Here is a 22,838-nt window from a genome sequence, read left to right as displayed (position 1 = left end):
GCCTGTCCACGCCCTGACGAGCCCAGGGCCCAGAGATGCTGCTCGTTTTTAGGTATTCAGCTTCACATCTTTATGCTTTTAGAAACACCCAGATATGTAGGGCCTAACCAGTCGTCTGTGTCCCCCCTGTTCTAGTTGTTCTTGGGCTCCCAATTTAATCTCGCCTGCTAATACCTCCTCCCATCAATTAGGTAAGCATTACTGCTTAACTGCCGATCCCTAGCGGCACACTCCTTACATATTCACATGCTCCTTGAAGAGCTATCACCAGATGCCTTGTTTCTCACTGAAACCTGGCTGGATGGAGATTATTCAGCAGATTTATGCAGTACCTTACCCCCTAACTAGTCTATAGTTCATTTAGACAGACTTCATATGAGAGGTGGCGGTATAGCTATTATTCACAATCTCCATTAAATGCTCAACATTCCCACTGGAAATTCCAGGATGTGAAAGTATGTTCTTCTCTCTGCACTTGTCGTCTAATTATACTTTCTCAGGAATCCTTCCCTATCGCCGCCCCCCCCCCCCCCCCGGCCCGTGTGGAGTCTTTTTAGAAGTTATCCCGGAGGCAGTGGCCAGTTCTATTTGGAAGGCTTCTAACTTAACCGTCCTCTGCGATTTTAATATCCACCTAGACAATCCTAACTGTCCATCGGCTAAATCATTATTAGCCTCTTTTACCTCTATGGGTATGGACCAGCATGTTACTGGTCCAACTCACACGAAAGGCCATACTTTAGACTTTTTTTTTTTGTAATATCCCTAATCTTACCTTCTCCTCCTCTCTACTTCTACCCTGGACCGATCACTATTTAGTGTCACTTACGTTTCCCTATGATGCTCCTAGAGAGACACAGCCCAGGTGCACCACAATGGGTTGTGCTTGGTCGAAGTTGGTAGCTAGCACTGGGCATATGGCACTCTGTGCTTCTCTTTTAGCCAGTGACCATGCCTCCATTAATACGGTGGACCTGTTTAACAAATGGATTTCTACCTCTTTAAACTCAGTTTTGCCCTCCAAACTGGTTGAAAAAACGTGCTCATAAGTCTAGTCCCTGGTTTTCGTCTTCTCTATTGGACCTTAGAAAGAACTGTAAAAAATTGGAGAGAATTTGGAGAAAAGATTATAATCCTTCTGCTAAAGAAGCCTATAGATCAGCTATTAGATCTTACCATCATAAGACAACACAAGCTCTATATTACAGCAGTAGAATAGAGAACTCGTCCACTTCTCAGAAAAATCTTTCAGATCTTTAAGGAGCTCACTATACCCCCTATGCCGCCCTCCCCGGTGGAAGCTTCTATTATGCATAGTAATGTATTAGCGGCTCACTTTCAAGACCAGATTAACAAGATATACTCTGGCTTTCCTCCATCTCAGAATAATCTCATGGGGCAGGAGAGGACTTCTCCTATGGATATGACCCAGTTAACACATTTTTCCCCCCCTCACAGGTACTCCTGATTGGGACTTTTCTTGCTAATATCAAATCGGGTTCACCCTTGGACCCGGCCCAGTCTTCTATTCTTTTGAAGGCAGCAGATACTGTCGGGCCTTTAACAAATAATTAATAATTCCTTGTCCGCTGGTATTCTTCCCAGTTCCCTCAAACATGCAATCATAAAGCCTCTCTTAAAAAAACCTTAGCTGGATCCCTGTCTTGGATAATTATCGACCCATTGCCCTTCTTCCTATATTGGCAAAAATTCTGGAGAAGCACGTGAACCTGCAATTGACCAGGCATCTTGAGAGCCACGATCATTTACATCCTTCTGAAATGGGTTTCAGAGCCCATCACAGTACAGAATCGGCACTCATTACTGTAACAATCTGCTCGGCAACTTCTAGATCAAGGTGGTCATGCTATTATCCTCCTTGATCTTAGTGCAGCATTTGACGCTGTCGATCATACTCTTCTCCTTGATAGACTTTCCAAGATAGGGTTAGGAGGTCCAGCCCTTGCCTGGCTCTCCTCCTTCCTCACGGGAAGATCCTTTCAAGTCTTGGATCGCTTTTTTTTTTATTTTTTTTTATTTTGTCTGACGTCGGGTCTCTATCTTGTGGAGTCCCACAGGGTTCATCTTTAAGCCCCACCTTGTTTAACATCTATCAGTCATCCTTGGCCACAGTAGTCGCTCCTTATAACCTCTCTATGGTCACTTATGCTGATGACACTCAATTGGTGGTTTCCCTCTCTAGTAGTAGGGACTCCCCCTCTCCCAACCTGGCCGAATGGATGACCCTGTCGAAACTGAAATTTAATGACAGCAAATCAGAGATAATGATTATAGGTAATGGTCGCCCCTCTGGCTATGTACTCTGAGGCTTTTAACAGCCTGCCTCCTCCAATAACACAAGTAAAAAGCCTCTGCTTTCTGCTTGACCCACGCTTAACTATGGAGCCACAAGCTAAAAGAATCTCCTCGATCTGCTTCGGCTTAATTAGAAGTGTCAGGAAGATTCTTGGACTTCTGCCATTCGCTGCCAGAATTCTTGTACAAGCCCTAGTTCTCTCCCACCTGGACTACAGGAACTCTCTATCTTAGTTATCCAGATTATGTAATAAAGAGGCTGCAGGTTACGCAGAACGCGGCAGCTAGACTTCTCATGAATACCCCAAGGCATCTTTCCTCTAAACCAGCACTTGTAGCTCTTCATTGGCTCCTGATTAAGCAGCGCATTCAGTTTAAAGCTCTGTCTTGCTCACAGAGCCTTTTACAATAAGGGTCCCCTTTCCCTTAGAAAACTGATCTTTCTTTACTCGCCCCTTAGACCTCGTTCTTCTCGACAGGTTTACATCCCTTCGGTCAAGAGATCATGGGGAGGTAATTCGTTCTCCATCAGGGCTGCTCGGCTCTGGAATGCCCTGCCCTTTGAATGCCGTCAGGAATCCTCTGAACTTCTCTTTAGGAGGAAGTTGAAAACCATTCTCTTTCCCAGTTAATCTGCTTCCCCTGGCTCTTCCGACTTTCATGTTGTACTTTAGCGCTGGGATGCCCCCGGGTAGCCAGGCACTCTACAAATCTATAAACTAACCACTGCATTCATCGGTCCGTGCACACTACGTGGGCAGTTTCTTCCTCAGATGTGCTGTTTGTGGGGATTCCGCTGCAAGACATTTGTAGAGTAGAGCAGCAACATGGAAAAGCTGCCATACATTTACAAGACATTACTGCTTGGAAGCACTATCTCAAGGTGAGGTAGCAGTGGGTCAGACAGTACTCGGGAACCTCTTCAGGTGAAGGTGAGCCATCTTTCATCCCTCCATCCTACAATCGGGTATGCAGATTCTTACTTTCGGGTTCAGATCCAATGCTTGTTTAATATATGTATATGTATATTATGTATATGTATATGTGTATGTATATTATGTGTATGTATATTATGTATATTATGTGTATGATGCACATTGTAGCCATGTATGTCACAAAAGTACTGCTCGCTACTCTGATTCAAGCATGTGAATCTATGAAAGTTCGAATACTGGAGTATGAAAATTAGTTACTTGTAATTGTAGTTCTCCAGTATTGGAATCTTTCATAGATTCACATGCGACCCATTTGCCTCCCTGGAGAAGCTCACTTTCACCCTTTCTCTTTTGTTACACGCATTTGTGCGCATCTGAGGTACTGGAGCTTCTCAGGAGGGTTCTAGAGGGTGGTGTCTGATTGGTGGATGCTCAAGTTTGGTCCTTTTTTCTTAAAATGACTGGACTGGAACACAAGGGCTCTATGCCTCTTTAATTTAAATCTATTCCAACACTACCTACATAATTATACCGGGGGCTGCCATCTCGACGAAGGGGGAATGATTCAAACAGTGAATCTATGAAAGATTACAATACTGGAGAACTGCAGTTACAGGTAAGTAACTAATTTTCTTCTCCAAGGCATACATAGCTACTTGTAAGTGTGGGTGACACTAGACATCTATACCAACCCATCTTGTGGTGGCATTGTTTTGAAATCGGAAAACGTACCTGCCCAGGCTCTTAGATCCTCTTCCAGGTTTTCATCTTTCGGGGGTGTTTTATACAGACCATCTGCTGTTGCCCATTCCAGAATGTCTTTAACCCAGTTAGAGTAAGCAGGGGATTTGGGACTCAACCATCTTATGGGTGTCTTTTCACTGGCATTTTGCCCAGTAGGGCAGTCTTCCTACTGAGTTTCTTTGGGGTGGGGGGGGGGGGGGGAGAGAGAGAGGGGAAGGGGGTTGGAAGTGATGTGTCGGAATCTGTATGTTATAGCAAAGGTGCCCAACAAAATGTTCTATTCAGGTCAGTAAGGATCTGTTGCCAAAATGGGGAAACCTTCAAGCATGTCCAGGATATACCCAGTCTGCCTTCGGGCCAAGGCATCGGACATCTATCTAAGCATGCGGGATAAATACTATTTAAAGTTGCTGAGGACAGATATGTTTGAATGAAGTTAAGTCAGTTTAAACCATGCATTTGAAGTGATTGTATGTACGCCTTCATGGATGAGTTCCCAGTCTCAGTAAAGTGGTCAGAGTAACTCCTCCCTCTTAATATGAACTGAGGTTGTTGGGGGAAGTCTTACATAATGCTCTATATAAATGTGGTATCAAATGACTATCACCAGCCATGTCTAATAGAGTGGTAAGGAAAGTGGAACGTAGTGCGCTGTCTAGAAATATCGACCAAATACCACAAGCTGTGGCTGAGTTTCTGATATTGTAAGTATTGTCTTGGACCCAGAATTAATGACTCAACAGTAGTCTTCTGGGTAAAGATCTAGTGTAATTTCCCCCGTACATATCTGGAGCGTCATAGTCCTCAATTCTGTAGAAAGGCTTTAATATGTTGAGCTTGTTATGGAATGGAGCTCTCTGGCACACCCTTTTCAGCATATCCTCCCATAGCTGAGTCACACAACTGATTATGTAAGGTGTTAGTACTCCGGAGCCAGCCATCAGTAAGACTGGAAGAGGAATCTCCCCATGAGCAGTCTAGTAACCTTTTCTCCCATGAATCTTTCCCAACCAGTGGACTGCATGCTGTAGGTGTGCAGCTGTGATGAAATTCTAGGGTGGGTACCTATAATCCTCTTGGGGGTGGCCAGGCTGACCGGTTTCCCTTTGTTCAACCATGAGTGCATCGAGCATTCGAAAATATTGGTGAGGAATCTTGTAAAACCTACCATGTAGGGCCTAGACTGTGTGGAGTAGTGTCATTGTTATAATCCCTATTGTCCCATTAGTGCACAGCGGGACCCTCAAATCCAACTAGTTCTTGAACATTTGTCACCACCTTTCCGATGTTTAGATCTAAGAATTCTGTTATCTAGGATATCTTGGAGCTGCCACAATTTCAGGGGGAGATCGTCCTGACTGATGCCTGCTAGAGATCCCATGGGATATAATCTAGATTTACTCCAGTATTGGGACTTTCATAGATTCGCATACTTGAATACTTCCCAATCGTCGAGATGGGAGTCCCCGTGGAATATAAAAGCAGGCCTGAAGATGACAGCACAATTGAAGTAGGCCTCCACACAATAACCCATCATAGCCGTTTTGTAAAATAGACCCAAATTCAAACAATCTGATTGCCTCATCCGTCTAGAACCTCCTGTGAGGAGCGCATTCCGCCGCACATTGTGCTGAGTCTCCTTAGATCTCTGCTCAATTTTCTGTCTGACTGTTTCTACAGCTTTTGGATATTTCGATCTACTCTGGTGTCTCTGACATGGCAGCCAGTTTGAATCACCAAAGAAAGGCCTTTTCAGATCCTGTGCCTCATGTTTGAAAAAGTGATTTAGTGGAGGATCCACATGAGGAGTGTATTTACTGCCTGTACCCCAGCCACAAGACTAAGGATAGCAAAATCTGCAGGAAATTTTCTACTAAAACCCTGAAGGACAGGAAGGGTCACCTTCTGTTGTGGCTACAAAGAGAAGAGTGCCTCTTCTATTTCTGCCCCTAAAACACCTCTTAAGAGTTCTGATTGGCAAGAGCCACCTAGGCAAAAGACATCAAAGGGTCATGGCTCCCCACAGAAGAAGAAACTGGGTACAGAATCCCTTAAAGCAAAGAAAACTGATTCAGTCTGCCACTCCTCCTACTAAAGTGCTTCAGATTGTAAGAAGCCTAGCTCAGCACTGTTGAATATGCTGTCGTCAATACCCTCGTTGATGACCGATTTAATCAGTGATGCCGGTGGTGGTAACCATCTCCACATCTACTGCAGCGGCTGCAGGATCTTCGTCGCCAATAGTATCCTCCTCGTCGACAGTGCACCCCATCTCCTTGACACTTCTCTTGCCGACAAATTCTCGGCGACGACACACCCATCGACGATGCTCTCGTCGACACCTCCGATTAATTCCGACAACACTTCGTCAACAACGCTCTTGACAATCCAACCATCTGCGATGTTTCCAGCATCAATGGTATCGTCAACGACAAGTGGTTTCTTGTCTTCAACACCAGGATTGCGTCCAACAAAAAGATAAAGACCATCTGTTACTTTTGGGTCAACCTGCACAACATACTCTGCTTAAAAAGCTCTCTAAAGCTCGTTTAACACCTTCTGTTACATCACAGAGCAAAGTTTCAAGACTCTTGATATCTAGGTTTTTAGATGAAGACTGAGGGCTCAGATCAAGACCCAATGTTTGGAGTAGCTACAGGTCTTTCACAGCTACACGTGAAATGCCAGGAGTACTCGGATGACGATTTATATTATGGCCATCCGTACTATGACCAAGTGCCACATCAGGGAACAGTATCTCTGCCCTCCGGTCTAGTGTCTGAACTCCAGGCTATGCTGGCGAACTATAGATAACGCTTTTTCCCTCAGCCAGGGAAAGATATAACACCAGCAGTTTCTGCTCCAGCTACTCTGGCACCTCTGCCAGTTTTTCCTACCATGCCACAAGTTCCTCTTCAGGCTCTACAGTGTCCTCAAATACAGCCCTCTTCTGATGAGGCGGCAGAGGAAGGAGAGGTTCTCTGACCAAGACGAATGGGATGAATATGTACTCTCTGCACCCCCTTCACTGGTGCCATTAGCAGTCAGATCTCCTCCTGAGGATATTGGCTCTTTCCATAACCTCTTGGAGAAAGTGGCAATGAGGTTTGAGCTGCAGCTGCCATCTACACAGCAGGACTGTTTTCTGTATGATTTTAAAGAACCACACAGAAAATCTGTTAGGGCTATCCCGATCATTGACCATGTCTGGCGTCAGGGGCTGAAGATTATGAAAAACCCGGTGCCAGCGGTGTTGCCAAAGCTAGACAAGTATAAGGCAACAGAAGATGCTCCTGCGTGCCTAGTGGGTCACCCAAAGCCAGACTGGTTTCCCAAGCTGCCCAGAGACACTCCCAAGAACCCTTCAGTGCCTTTATCGGCCCCTCTTGATACGGATGGAAGGTGCCTGGACAATATCAGGAAGAGATTCTCTTCTGTCGGCAACTGTGGTCCGTGCAGCAAATTCCTTGGCACTACTGGGCAGATACGACAGGCAGCTGTGGTCTGGCATCTCCCACCCTGTAGAAGATCTTTCAGATACCAACAAGTCAGCCGCTAAAATCATTATGGAGGGTCAACGAACATCTGCAGAAGTAATTGACTGTGCCCTGGACATTGCCGCCATGGGATTTAGGCTTCTGGCCGGTTCAGCCCTCTTAGGACTCCAGGGATGGCTCAAAGCCACTAATTTCAGGCCGGATGTCCAAACAAAGATCCTGGATCTCCCGTACGATGGCAAAGACCTCTTCGGCAAGCATGTCAATGAAGCTTTTCAGGCAATCAAGGCTGGTACTGATACTGCCAGGTCATTGGGATCCCTACAGTACAAGCCTACTACCTTTTGGGGAGCCAGGGGAAGAGGCCACTCCTCTTTCCAAGGTGGCTACCTGTCTTTTCGTTATCCAGCCTACTCCTTCCTATTAGTCATCCAGACCCCAGTACCATCAAAGGCGGCCTCTGGCGGCAGAATACAGCAGACCCCCTAGAGGAAGATCAGGACGACAGTCCAAGGACACCTCCCGTAGGCAATGACAACCTCTAGGGGCCGGCTATCCCTCCCTCCTTGACTAGTCACCTGCGTCGTTGGTCAAATCACAAGCAACAAGTGGGTTCTGGATATCCTAACTCATGGCCATCTCCTAGAGTTTACTTCCAGGCCTCCTGAAACTCCACCTTCCCAGGAGCGTCAACATCTACATCACCTCCTGGAGATAGAGGGCATGTTATCCAAAGGGGTGATAGAGGTGGTACCTTCTTCCCAGCGAGGAAGAGGTTTTTATTCTCAATTTCTTCCTCATCAGAAAAGTCCCATTTGTGGAGGTCCATCCTGGATCTGAGGCAGCTCAACAAATATCTCAAAAAGCAATCCTTTCAAATGGTAACTTTAAAGGACGTACTACAGCTTCTCAACAGAGGCGACTTCATGGCTTCCCTAGATCTTCAGTATGTGTATTTCCACGTTCCCATTCACCCCAAACACAGGAAATATTTTGAGATTTATGGTAGCCGGCCAGCACTTTCAATTCAGAGTGCTACCCTTCGGACTCAAATCCACCCCCTGGATCTTCACAAAGTGCTTAGCCCCAGTAGCTGCATATGAGACATCTCAAGCACCAGGTAGTCCTATATCTGGACTATTGGTTACCAAAGGCTCTGAATATCTCTGCTCTCACTCCCTCACGACCACATTACGTCTTTTCCAACAACTAGGTCTCACTCAACAAAGACAAATCACAGCTTCAACCTACCAGAAGGATAGTGTTTCTGTGTGCTATATTGGACACCACTCTTGTAAAAGCCTTTCCTGCAGAAGGTCCACTCGGGGTTTTGTACCTGCCAGACTCAGTTTGAAGAAAAAAAGTCCCTTTCAGTTTGGAGGTTCAAATCATTACTGGGGATGATGTCGTCCTGTATCAGCCTCGTTCCGCACTGTCTTCGGATGCGCCCTCTTTAGGAAGAGCTTGACAAACAGTGGAAGCAGGCGCAGGGGTCCTTCGGGGGACCTCATTCACAACACCAAGGATGGTCCACTCCCTCCAGTGGTGGTCAACGCCTGCAAACATTTCAGTAGGTCTGGAGTTCCTGAATCAAATCCCTCCGTTCATGATCACAACAGATGCTTCAATGGAGAGGTGGAGAGCATGTCTCAAAGATCTACAAGTCAGTGGCAGATGGCCTAATTCTTATGTGACGCTGCACATCAACCTCCTCTAACTCTGAGCTGTGTACCTTGCACTACAAGCTTTTCTACAGAGAATCTGATGTTTGTCCGGACGGACAATACAACTACCATGTACTACATAAATAAGGTGGAACTCTGTCCCTTACATTCCACAGAAGCTCAGCTCATCTGGACCTGGTGCATTCAGAATTCAGTGCACATAAGGTGGAACATCTCCCCGGAGTCGGCAGCACCACAGCAGACTCGCTAAGCACATCTTCACATGAGTGGGAGCTGAACCAGACTACGCTGGATGCAGTCTTCCGCAGGTAGGGGACACCAAACCTGGACCTCTTCGTGACGTCTAAGAACGTGAAACGCCAGTTTCATGCAAACTGGCATCCCCAACCAGGGTTGTGGGGAAATGCCCTTTCGATGGCATGGTCGGGGATTTATGCTTACGCCTTTCCTCCGATACCCCTTCTTCCTCAGGTCATCAGAAAGCTCAAATCAGAGCCCTGCCAGATGATTCTAATTGCTCTAGCTTGGCCATGTCAACTGTGATATACGGAGCTTCTGTTGATATCCTTGTGTCCTCCCATCAGGTTAGCACCCATTCCGGCCCTACTCACCATCAGCCAGGGCCAAGTGAGGCATCCGAATCACAAGCATCTCAGGTTATGTGCATGGCTCCTGAGTTCAATGAATTGGGCCATCTAAATAGTCCCATGGACTGTCAAACAGTTTCAGCTAAAGCACGTGCAGATAGCACCAATACGACGTATACCTTAAAATGGAAGTGGTTTTGTTTATGGTGTACTTGCGAATAGCATTCATCCGCTTACATCTTGGCAACTGAATAGTGTCCTATCTCAGTTGATGTAGGAGCCATTTGAATCTATTCATAAATCGGACATTAAGTATCTTACCTGGAAGGTAGCGCGCTCCTATTAGCATTGACATCTGCTTGCAGTGTAAGCGAGATTCAAGCCTCTACAATCCCAAGAGCCTTTCATGAGCTTTACAGTCATCCTACAGACAAACCCCAAAAGTTGCCAACTGATTTCCACATTAACGTGCCAGTGGTCCTAAAGACTTTCTTTCTGCTGCCCCAGACTGGCTCAGAAAGATGGCTGCATTCTTTGGACGTCTAACAATGCCTTAAATTTTATTTGCAGCAGACATCCTCAATCAGAAAATTCAGTCAGCCGTTTGTGGCATTTAGTGTGACCAGAAGAGGGCTTTCTGTTTCTAAACAAACCATTTCCGGTGCCATAGCCTTTTGGCACCACGAAGCTGGCCGACCGCTGGACACTAAAGTTTGTGCACATTCTACCCGGGCAGTGTCCACTTCTTGTGCACTCTTCTCTGGGGTATCCCTTCCAGACATGTCGTGCAGCCACATGGATGACAACACACGCCTTCACGAAGCACTGGATGCTGAGACGCTCCATGATGCCATGGTAGGGTCAAGCAGTTCTTAGACATTTGTTCTGATAAGGTGAGCTGTTTGTTTCCCTCCATCCTCTTCTGATTTAATCACATTTTCTGTTTAACGTACCTTTCTTGCATATTCATATATTCGTTTTTAAGGTTTTATTATTCTGCATGTAACTGTCACGCTTACAATGATAGATACAGTAATTCTTGGTACAGAAAATGTTACTGCTTGCTACTCTATTCAAGCCTGTGCATCTATGAAAGTTTCAATACTGGAGTAAGAAATAAGTAACTTACCTGTAACTGTAGTTCTCCAGTATTGGACACTTTCATAGATTCACATGCTGCCTGCCCACCTCCCCGGGGAGCTCACCGTCTCTTATCAGTGTGCTGGGTTATTTCAGCACTTGTGCTCGGAAAATCTGAGGGAAGGCAGCTCCTCACAGGAGGTTCTAGAGGGGTGAGGCAATCTGATTGGTTCAAGTTTGGGTCTCTTTTACAGAATGACTGATGGGTTATTGTGTTGAGGCCTACTTCATGTATTGTGTGCATACATCTTCATGCCTGGTTTTATATTCCACCAGGGACTCCCATCTCAACGACTGGGAAGTATTCAAGCATGTGCATCTATGAAAGTGTCCAATACTGCAGAACTCAAGTTACAGGTAAGTAACTTATTTCTAAGTGGGGTTAACCCAGGAGCCAGAGATTGCTCCAAACCCATTAATTATCTGCATGAGAATGGGGGCTGAGATGGTAGGGTAACGAAGATGGAGCAGGGCATCATCTGCTTGGAGGGAAGATCATGCATGTGGGTCTCATGGTCTGTCTGAGATGGACTACCAGAGGTTCCATTGCCAGTGCGACTAAATGTGATGAGGGGCATCCCTGCCTGGTCAAGAGATGATTTTTCACCCCAATACATACCTGTGCACAGGGCCCTGTATACAACAACTATATCCAATGGATATAGTTGGGTTCTAATCCAATCTTATGGAGAACATGCCAGAGCTACCTCCAGTTTAATGAATCAAAGGCTTGTTCAGTTTTTAAGCAGACAATTGCCAGTTCCTCTGGGCGGTACATGGTGGTATGATAGACCTATGCAAGCCTCCTAAAGTTATGTAATGTGCAAGTTTAGGCATAAACCCTGACTGGTCAACCTGGACCAGAAATAGATTTGGGCTCCCGAGATCAACACAATGGACACTTGGGGCTGTCTTAATACAGGAGTGTACCCAAAGAAACTACAAAAACTGCACAAGTACTGTCAACAGGTTAAAATAAAAACTTTGTAATCTGGTGTCCGCAGAATAATCCTAATATTTGAGGTCAGAAATATTTCGTACCTGGTCTTCATCTGGCAAAATCCAATTTGCATATTCACATATAAGTAATTGTGGCTGGCTGGAGTCAAAGCTTACAGAAAGACATATCATTTCAAGTGGTTAAAGATTTTCTTGATGGACTGAAGACATCCTTCGGTGTAAGCCTTTTTCCCACTCCAGCAAGCTCAACTTAGTCTTATCTAAATGGTTTCTCCTTTTGAACTGTTTTTATGACTTCATTGCAGGACCTTTCCTGGTAAGTTTCTATTAGTTACAACTCTTCTGCTAGAAGAGAAAGGGATTTGTTAGACTAGTGTGTGACTGAATAATCTACATTTTTCCATCCTACAGTAGTATTGATAACGCACTCACATATTCTACCTAAAGGTATTTGGCTTTTATCAGTCTATTACTTTACTATTTTTCAGTAACCTTCACTCCAGTAGAAAATGTCTTGCATTCCCTAGATGTAAGCATATTGAAGACATGTGACAGGACAAAAGATACACATTTATTTGTAAACTATTGTCCCATTCGTACTAGGTTGGCGTCCACTGAGCAAGCCATTGTTAGATGCGTAGTGTCCTGCATAGTATGCAGTTACCAACAAGCAGATAAACAGACTTGGTGACCAAAGGCATATTCTGACCACAGCACGTGCTGCTTCTTGAGCTTGGCTCAAATATTTTCTTGCTGAAATTTAAGGCTTCTATATGGATATAATCTACACATTTACCAAACATTTATTAGAGGATATTACTGGTCTATTTTCTGAATAGATCACACTGGATTTTATATTGGTAAGTTATAAGAAAATACTGGTGTTCACAATGATAGGTTTGCTGCTCTGTTGTAGGTTTATGAACATTAGTAGGGTTCCTACGATGCAGAAAGATGTTGAGAAATCCTCAGTTATAAACAACCCACCCTGACTCTTATACTCAGCTATCCCAAAAACTGGTTGAGACAAACTACCATTACAGTGCATAACGTAGCAGGCATTCTTTTTTCTTGACAACCACGGTTCTATTTTTCTGAAAAGTTAGACAAAACCATTTTTAGTTGGGTGCTCCAATCTAGCCTTGTGCTGAGATTTAATTGATTTGTTCAGTTAGGGAAAAACTCAGCAAAAGCCTCCTTACTTGTCAACATGGATGTGACTTTTAAATGACTGACCATGTAATAGAATAGCCACCGTAGTAAAGGTTCTCCACCTACTATTCAATTAAGTTTTCTCTGGTCCCAGCATGTGGGTGGGGATATATTCGTTTGACTTGAGTGTGGATTTCTCTGATTCAGAAGTAGATTTACTAGTAACCTTTCCTGCAATGTATTCCTTCTGAATCCTGTAGAATTGCTGAAAAAACTGCAACATGGCCTTTGAATGATCAACCCTTTGTGGAAAAGACACTTCCTACGTACAAATAGCATTATGAGACAATGCACCCTGGTGGGCTACCACTGATAGGAGCTGAAGAGTCTTGTAGCTTTAAGAACCCAGAACCACTCTCACTAGGACTCGTGCAAAGTAATGAGACTGCTGGATTTGGGGTGGCAGCACTTGTGCTTTGTAGGCAACTGATTCACTCCTACACCAGATGGCAGCTGTTGGTCCAACCCTCCCCGCTTTCTAGCCGCACCTCACAGCACCCAGCCAGTAAAGATGATTTGTGACAGTCTTTCATGGACTCTGAAAACCCCTCTGAAATTGTGGCCGAACCAAGTCTTAACCGTTTCTCTCCAAGTCTTACACACCGGCAAAAAGATATGCAGGACACTTCAATACATTTATTGAAAGGACTGCCATCTACAATAAAATGCATGAGCTTCAATGATTAGGATGAGAAGTAACAAAACTGGAACATGAATACACAATCCCTACCTAGAAACCTAATCTCTAGCCCCTAAGCAAGAGCATGGTGGTGTAAGGCAAGTCTGTCCTACAGTGTCCATGAGAATTACAACCTTTCCCCGTTACCTTGATACAAAGTCAGGCTTGGTGGAGACACAAAGGCTGAGATCTACTGAACACCGGCATGGATTGAAATTCTGACTGGAACCCCCTCTATTGCACTTTGTTCTACAAGATGGTTTTATAGGGGACATTTGTATATTCATGCACAGAAGCCTGATGCAGGTATGTACCTAAGCCCTGAAATTGCCAAAAAGAAAACCTTTCACAGAATTGCACTTGATGATGGAATAAACATGTTCTTAAAGAAGCAGCAATAGAATGAATAAAATTGAATACATACTGAGCCTAAACAACTAACTAGAATGGGCCCACAACCGCACCCTATCTCAATGTACTGTAGTGGCAGTTTACCAGTCAGTTCTTTTATGCCTCCTTCAGGATTGATCTCTGAACATCTAGTGTTTTTCACACCTCTAAAATAGTTTTCCTTGATAATCAGCACTTTAAACAAAAAGGGATGTCAAATTGTAGAGTATTATGCATCTATTTATTTTCTTTCATTATTATTTATTATCTTTATTTTTAGTGAATTCTTTTTTTGCTATTTGACCGAATTTAGTAGGAATGCCTTCTTTTAACTAAATGCCCATCGTGTGGAAGGCAAGCTCTGATTACCAAAGTTTGTAGTGTCTCACCTTCACACCACATAAGGATGTGACATTAGTCACAATGTCAGGACACTTAATGATAAAGGGCATCAGACTGTGTTTTGATGCAAGACGTGAAAGCAGAAGAGAGGGAAAACAGGGAAGATCATCCTCTCACCATTCTGTGAGCTTTCAAAATCTGGTATAGACTCCCACAGAGGGGAGATGTAAAGACCAAAAATCTCCTCGTCATTGGTATTCTCCAACTCTGTTCAGACTTCAAGAACAGTCTCCATCAAGAGGTTTGGTCCCTCCTTGTTTGGTAAATAAGAAAGGGTCCATGACGATGCACTATCACGGCTCTGCATCCAAGTAGGTGACAAAATTGCCATCCCCATTGGCTTTGGTGAAGTCTGTGACAGCACCGCCTTCACCAGAGTCAGACTGTCTGTCAAAACCACTGATCGACGTTGAGATCCTATCATTAGATGTAGTAATTGGACATCAAAGACCTCTCTAATAGTGGTTCCAGCAAAAGTCTTGCACAACTTAAGTCACACTGCTCTCTGCATCGAGGATACCCTCCAGTCAGCCTGTCCTCTCTGGAAGGGTCTAGGCCTCTTTAACATTACTTTCTCAGCAGTCATGCTTCCTCCTGTAAGGCCAATGATACCAGCGGCCAATCTTATACAGATTCTTTTATGCCCTTTGGATGTCTCCAGTGGAAAGGTTCTCAAAAGCCACATCTGTATTGCCGATTACAAAATGGAAAGCTTCATCTGATTTCACCTTAGTCACAAAGGAGGCCTTGTGATAGAGCATCCATGATTTTCCCCGTCCCCACCCCCCTCTCCTAACACTCCAGGTCAAGACTGCCTCATTCCACCAACGCATTTGTCCTATACTCCAACCGCTCCGTCTCTGGCTAGGATTTCCCCAGTGGACTGTATCATAGCTTTTCAGGATACATTGAGTGCCACCAAGTTAAATTGAATTGTGGATATAACTCAACCAATGGTATAGGCGATCTTGGAAACTCTGCAACCAAGAACTGACCTTCTTCATGGTCTCCTTGACAGAGGAAACGTTGTATACTCCAGCTTACAGTTAAGTCTGCTACACCAGTGCTCCCAAACAAAGTACAGGTCTCCACAACAGGATCCATAATTTGCGGACCGCTATGAAGCCAGATTCAATGATTGTAACAGTGGTGAGGTGAAGTCATTTTCCTGCTCTGGAATCCACAGCTCCGCCGGATGGGGAGAACAAACAAATGGATGCCATTGGCAAAAGTCTGGAACTGCTTCCACCATTTAAGGAATCCCAATGATGCTGCCCTGTTGGACAGATCACGGAGATCTGGGATCCAATGAAGGCCTTTGATATACCAACCCACAGGCAACAGGACTTCCTAAGAAAGGTAATCGAAGGTTCCTTAATAACCAACCAATCGATCAGTGCAGCAATGGACTCTTTTGAGCGCTGTGCTACATTTTGTCATGGTACTTCCATGCAGCAAACATCGTGGCAGAGATTATCTTGATTATCTTCACTTAAACCTGATGCCCAGTTTTGATTGCTAATTTGCAGTTCAGGTTCCTCTTTATTTGGCCAGCATAATGAGGAATAGATGAGAATAAAAATTAGGCGGAAACATTAGTCTAGGTTTGTAAGAACAAGAGCCTTCAAACAATTCCCTTCTAGGGAAAAGCAGTTTTATTACCATACGGTTCAAATACCTAGGTGGCCTTACTAGTATTCGCAACAAAGCAAGCTCAAAGGCAATATCAAAGTCTATCAAAAGTAGGTCCACATCAACTAAGCCTTCAGTCGAAGGGCAAAAACCTATCATAGAACAATGAGAATCCAACACCTTTTCAGTTTCTCACTCGTGGGGAGCTGTGATTCTTCCTGGAAGAGTAGACAGCCATAACATGACAGATGGGTTTTAAATATAAGAACACAACTACCGGTTCATCCACTGCCTGTCACAATGGCTCATCTAGGCAGCCTACAAGAGATGTCCTTTCTACAGCCAAGGGCAATAGAGGAACTTCTTAGATCAAAGTCAAAGGTATCTACACAACTTACTTTCTAATCCAAGCAAATAGTCCAATCCTTTTCGGCCTACTCTGGATCTCCCTCTTGAACAAATACCATCCTGAATTTTTTTATTTTAAGTATCCCTCCATCAAATATAACCACATACAAATAAAGTGTATTGTCTGTGAGCTGTAGAACTTCAAGTTGTGTTTCCATATTCCAGTAGCTCATGGCCACAGAAAATATCTGATTCCTAGTGGTAACTGATCATTATCAATATGCTGTGCTTCCTTTCAGTTTTAAGTCTTCCTCCCGAACCTTCTGCAAATGCATGGCAGTGATAGCAGCACATTTAACAAGTATTTTCCTATACCTATACTGTCTTTGCCAAGAGACTGCTTTAATGAGACTTCACGACCAAAGCAACTTATCAAAGCTGGGCTTACCAATCAATGGTGAGAAACGATCTCCACCCCCTCACATTACTAGGGACAATAGATGGACAAAAGGAAAAATTATTTTGGAGTAGACTCCTCAATCCAGACAAAGCGCACAGTTAATGCAAGAAGTTAGTGAACATCAGAGCATCCCTTCTGGGATCAATGGCAACCTCCATATTCATGGTCTCTAATGCTTGACTTCATTAGACCTCAGATTTGCCTAGAGAATCAGGTCTCAAAAGGCTATTTGGGAGGATTGGATCTAACGGTGCTCATCAGTCCCTCATGCGGAGGACAAAATCTCTCCAACTAGCAGAAGTAGCATTTCAGAAGGAAACTGCATCAGACATGTCATTGTCTGCATGGGGTGCACATACGGCCCACCTCAAGATTCAAGGGCCTGGGTCTCAACAAAAGCCTTATCACATAAATTTGTTGGTGTTCAAAGCTGTACATTTAGCTCAAGGCTTTTCCATTTCTTGCTTTCAAAGATCGAAGATTCAAACACAGTATCACTACGGTGTACTATATCAGCAAACAAGTGTGAACAAAATAAAGAGCATTATCACTCAAAGCTGAGACAGTGTGGCATTTTGTGCTAGAAAGTGGTATATCAATTACAGCCTTTCACATTACAGGAGTCCAAAATATAGAAGCCAACTTCCTCAGTTTTTTTTAGGAAAAAATAAATCTGGAGTGGATTCTCAGCGATGAGGTAGTAAATGACATCTTCAAGGAATGGGGTACGCCAACGTTAAATTTATTCGCCACAGCACAAAAACCCAGACTTTCAAAGACTCCAGAACTCTCTCGGCAATGCCCTTTTTTATCCACTCATTTGTCGTTTACCCATTCCACTCCTACCACAAATAATTCAGAAACGACTGAATTTGAACGAATGATTATAATTGCACTGGATTGGCTGAGACAGTGGTGGTGCACTACCTCCTCCAGTTATGAATAGCACAACACACACCTTCCACTCAGGCTGGATCTCCCGTCTAGGCTACAAGGCCAAATTTGGTATCCCTCAGTCCAGTCCTTGAATTTGGCAGTATGGCTCCTGAAATCACTCAATACGGCTATCCAAATCTTCCTGAAGTTTATGAAAATTCTTTAAAAAAAAAAAAAAATCAAAGCAACAGTCAACAATCTTCTGTCCTCATGTAGAAACGTTTCTGGATGTCGTGCTGTAACAATGGGCATGACCTTAATGTACGAAAGTTGTCGTCCTGTACATATTTCACTTGGTCAGGTCTACAATTCTCATCCATTAAGGTCCAGTTGGCATCTATTACTACATAAAGTCTCCAAGAGAACCATCTTCAGGAGTCCTGTCAAAGGATTTTTGGAAGGACTTGAAGGTTTCCTCCAGTTAGACCTCCTTGATAACTGCTGAGCTAACCATTTGAAGCCATACATAAATTAACATTACAACATTTTGTCATGGATAACTGCTGTTTTTTATTTTTTTTATGGACATTACCTCTGCATGCAGACTTGGTGAGTTAGACTCCTCTTCAGAACAATTGTCAGTAGTTCTGTGTACACAGCCATCCTTTTTATCTAAAGTTGTCTCATATTGCACTCCCTATATTTTTTTTTCTAACCACTCAGCAGTGGTGAACGCTGCATTCTCTTAAGAGTTCCGCATTTCTGTTTAGACAAGTCGACTGGTATAAAGTAAGTCAATCCACTTTTTTAAAACATTGTTCCTTAAGACAAGTCGTGGTGGCTTTGAAACAATCTAGAACTAGATGGATAGTTTCTTTGTACTACCAAATTGCTAATAAACCTTTGCTGGGCAAACCTAAAGCTCACTGTACAAGAAGGCTGTAACCACAGCTTGTCAAAGGTTGTTAGACCTGACAGCGTTAGGGTGGTCACCACCAACTTTTTGCCTGCCTCCCAGTTTTTGGCTACTGTTTTTGCTGGTTTTAGGACTCTGCACACTTTACCAGTGCTAAAGTGCATATGCTCGCTCCCTTAAAGTATGGTGACATTGGCATATTTACTTGTAAGTCCATAGTAAAATGCACTACTTCTGCCCAGGGCCTGTAAATTAAGTGCTACTAGTGGGCCTTCATCACTGATTGTTCCACCCACATAAGTAGCCCCTTAACCATGACTCAGCCCTGCCATTGCAAGGCCTGTGGTTGCAGGTTCAATGTTTAACTTGGCATTTAAAAGTACTTGCCATGCCTTAAACTCCCCTTTTATCTACACGTCACCCCTGAGGTAGATCCTAGGTAAGGCAGAGTGCTCTGTAGACAAGACCGGGCATGTACCGGTGTTCTTTGTGTCCTGGTAGTGGAAAACACCTAAATCTGTTTTCCACTGATGCAAGGCCTGCTCCTTTCATAGGCAATTAGGGCTACCCTCCTACTGTTTGAGTGGTAGAATCTGATCAGAAAGGAGTAGACTGGTCATATTTAGTATGGCCAGAGTGGTAATACAAAATCCTGCTGACTGAAGTTGGATTTTATATTACTAATTTAGAAATGCTACTTTTAGAAAATGAGCCTTTCTCTGCACTTAAAATCCTTCTGTGCCTTACAGGCGGTCTCCAATCCAGGGCTGCGCTGGTTGACAGCTCCCTTGTGCATTTCACCCAGACCACCACAAACACTGGATGCTCAGTCACACCTGCACACATATGCACACTGAATGGGTCTTCCTGGGCTGGAAGGGTGGAGGGCCTGATACTTACTTTACAAAGGACTGTGGCCTGCCCTCACACAATGGACTACCAAACCCTCTACTGGGACCCTGGCAGGCAAGGTTGTACTGGAAGGGGGACCTTGTGCACTTATAACCACTCTTAAGTCTCTTCCCCTCCCCCCCCCCCCCCCTTCAAAGGCACTTTTGGATATATAAACTGGTATAGAAAGTATAAAATCTATGCGGGGTCCTCAACCTTGTTCTCGAGGCAGACTTCGGTGGATGCCCCGATGTCAGATGATGACTACTTGCCCTCAACTGTGTGTGAGCACTGATGTGCATACTTGACGTCACTCGGTGTGACGTTCAACGTAGAACTATCCCAATGAGGGAGTTGAGTCTTTGACATCACGTTGCTTGAATCAATGGCGGTGTGCTCTTGACATCTGGTGATGCGACGATGGCTGGGATGACGTAGACTGGGATTTCCCTACCAGCTGACATTGACCTGGCTCGCCTCTGTTCAGAAGAGTCTTTAGAAATCTTCCTAGGTAGAGAGGAGGATTAAGTCTTCTTTCATGCAGACCATGCAAACGAATCCTTTCTTTGTCCTTGAGTTTTTTTGGACAGATTCTTACAATGTCTGCAGGTGTCAGGGCAGTGACTGAGGCAAACATACTATGCACACAGAGTGGGTCTGACTGGGCCTTTCCACAAGGACATTTCACAAAAAGTGAAAGCATATTTGAGGGGAAAAAAAATGGCCACTACTCAGGTAATGAGAGCCGTTGAGTAAAGCAGAAAAAATAGTTTTAGACTATCTTTCTGGTCAAATAACCAGAAACATTAGAGCTCAAAGCTCCAGGCTCTTCACAGGAGCTGGGGAAAAAAACCTGACCTAACTGAACCAACTGTCTCCTCACTCTCACCCCTGAGGCATGGTGGGATACTGGAGGTGCTCAGGGTCTTAAAGGCACAGTGCCATTTTTTTAGACTGCTGTGTTAACCTTCGTGCAGCCCATTGGCTAATAATGCTTTTATTTTCAATGTAGTTTTTTTCTGTTTTATTATAGATTTTTTATACTTTCTGTGCCCTATACTTGAATTACAAAAAATTGGTACCTTTTTTATTTGAAGGTTTTACTAAAAAAAAAAAGCATTTTTAGCAGTTTTTCTCAACAGACTGCATTACTGTTTACACATGTATATATTCTATTGGTATTGAAACTCTAAGTCAGTGGTATCCAACCTGGGGTCCACGAAGCCTTCTCGGGGTCCGTGACTGCATAGAGCATTAAGAAATATTAACAAATATTGACAAATTAGGTCCCCAGCTGCCAGTAATGACTCGGGCAGGGGGTCCCCGGATTCCAGTGATTCAGTGGGGGTCCCTGGGTTCCATTAATGTTAAAGTGGGGGTCCACAGAAATCAAAAGGTTGGGAACCATTGTACTAGAGTAGTTTTTCATATGTTTTCACATATATATTCATGTGTATTGGAATATGCTCTGGGGTCGTTTGCCGCCGTACTTAGGGTATTTTTTAAAAAGTTTTTTTAAATAACTATTCTGGCGCAACAAAATTCCATTTAGTGGATGGATGCCCCTAGATTTCTCATTCATCTTGGCAGAGTAAAGCAGTTCTGAAAGTTAAACCACTTACTAGTCTCATTCCCCCAATCCATGTGAAGGCCTCCCACATAAGTGGGTTGCAGCAACAGTTGACTTCCTAAAACAGACTCCTTACAAGGACAATTGTGGCTCAATCTATAAGCAGCATGAACTTATTTGGTGCTGGAATACCAGTGGATATCTGCTGAGAAGCTACTGGGGTAACACCTTCAGTGTACTACACATTAGAATACAGTACCTGTAATTTTATTTCCTAGGTTATTTTTCCAGAGATAAACTGGCAGCTGGCACACTTCCCAGCGCAGAGGCTCGCCTGGATAATTGTTGCCATTGTCATGCTTTCCATACTTTTGCTAGGAATCTGAAGAGGTTTTCTGGAAGGGGTGAGGCTAATGTTGGTCTTTTCTAGATGTAGACATGTTAATAAAATGGCACTATTTAAGGTGTTCCAGCAAGGCAGTTACCATGCACCCCACCTAGACTAGGAGTGATTCAGGCATGTGAATCTAAGATTCCAATGCTGGAGAACTATACTTGCAGGTAAGTAACTTGATGTTAAAATATGCTACAATGAAAGTAGCTTATGTCATTTTTTTCAATTATTCATATCCTGGAAATGGTTCCTTCCATTGAAAACAGAATTTCTAAAATAGCAACTCTTCTTTCTTGCCCTGCATGGTCAGTTAAGCTTTAAACGCCCACCCCAGTAAGCGATCCCTGAAAATAGCAGGCTTTTTGACATTCTGGCTGCAATATAATTAGGAAGCTTCTCTACTTTTGGTACTGATTGCTAAATATGCATTTAACAGATGTTTTTAGCACATTTTATTTGATCTGCTTTCAATAATCCTGGTATCTCCCACATACATTCAGTGTTTGATTTTAGTGAAAGGTGGGCACTTCCTGTGTGGTAAGGGTGTACTTGTCAGTACCTGTATGCATAATCTAAGTTTCTGGTTTTGAGTTCTAAGTTTGAATGCTTTATCTGAACAATACCCATGTAATTCAGGCATACATATATCTTATAGGCTATTCAAGCAGCACATGATGGTATTGCTGAAGAGGGTCAGTGCCAGGTAAGATTTATAATTTTTAGTGTCGGTACTGCATGCCTTTTCTTTGTCTGGGGGAAATAATGGTAATTACTTTTAACATCCCAGCCCTTTCACTAATGCCAGTATTCTGTGTGAACTAAACTTAAATATAGTCATTGTGTACTTCATATTTAATATAAACAGCATAACTTGTCTCCAAAAGAAACATGTTGTGTTTAACTCTGATAGATACTTCCAACAGTGTATTACTCCAGTATTGGAACTTTCATAGATTCACATGCTTGAATCATTCCCCGTTGTCGAGATGGGAGTCCCCGGTACAATTTACACAAGTAGTGTCAAGATATATTAACAGAGAAAAGGCCCTAGGCATCTTCAATTTAAGTCTATCAGTCAATTCGTGAAAAGGACCAAACTTGAGCATCCACCAATCAGGCAACAGCACCTTCTAGAATTCTCCTGAGAGAAGCTCCAGCACCTCAGAATTTCTACTTCTACGTCGTGCTAGGGAGTCCCCTCAGA

General features: G+C 43.7%; 1 protein-coding gene across 1 annotated transcript in view; it reads left to right on the top strand.

Annotated features, from left to right (window-relative positions):
- Positions 1-22,838, top strand: part of UCHL1 (ubiquitin C-terminal hydrolase L1) — a 432,125-nt gene that overhangs the window by 167,840 nt on the left and 241,447 nt on the right. The window contains exon 4 of the mRNA XM_069201862.1: positions 22,290-22,337. Within this exon, the coding sequence (XP_069057963.1) occupies positions 22,290-22,337 (48 nt within the window). The remainder of the gene's footprint in view (positions 1-22,289; positions 22,338-22,838) is intronic.

The sequence above is a fragment of the Pleurodeles waltl genome, chromosome 1_2 (assembly GCF_031143425.1).
Source record: "Pleurodeles waltl isolate 20211129_DDA chromosome 1_2, aPleWal1.hap1.20221129, whole genome shotgun sequence".
Taxonomy (NCBI): Eukaryota; Metazoa; Chordata; class Amphibia; order Caudata; family Salamandridae; genus Pleurodeles; species Pleurodeles waltl.
Note: the sequence above shows the minus strand (reverse complement) of the source record. Positions and strands in the feature narration are given on the sequence as shown.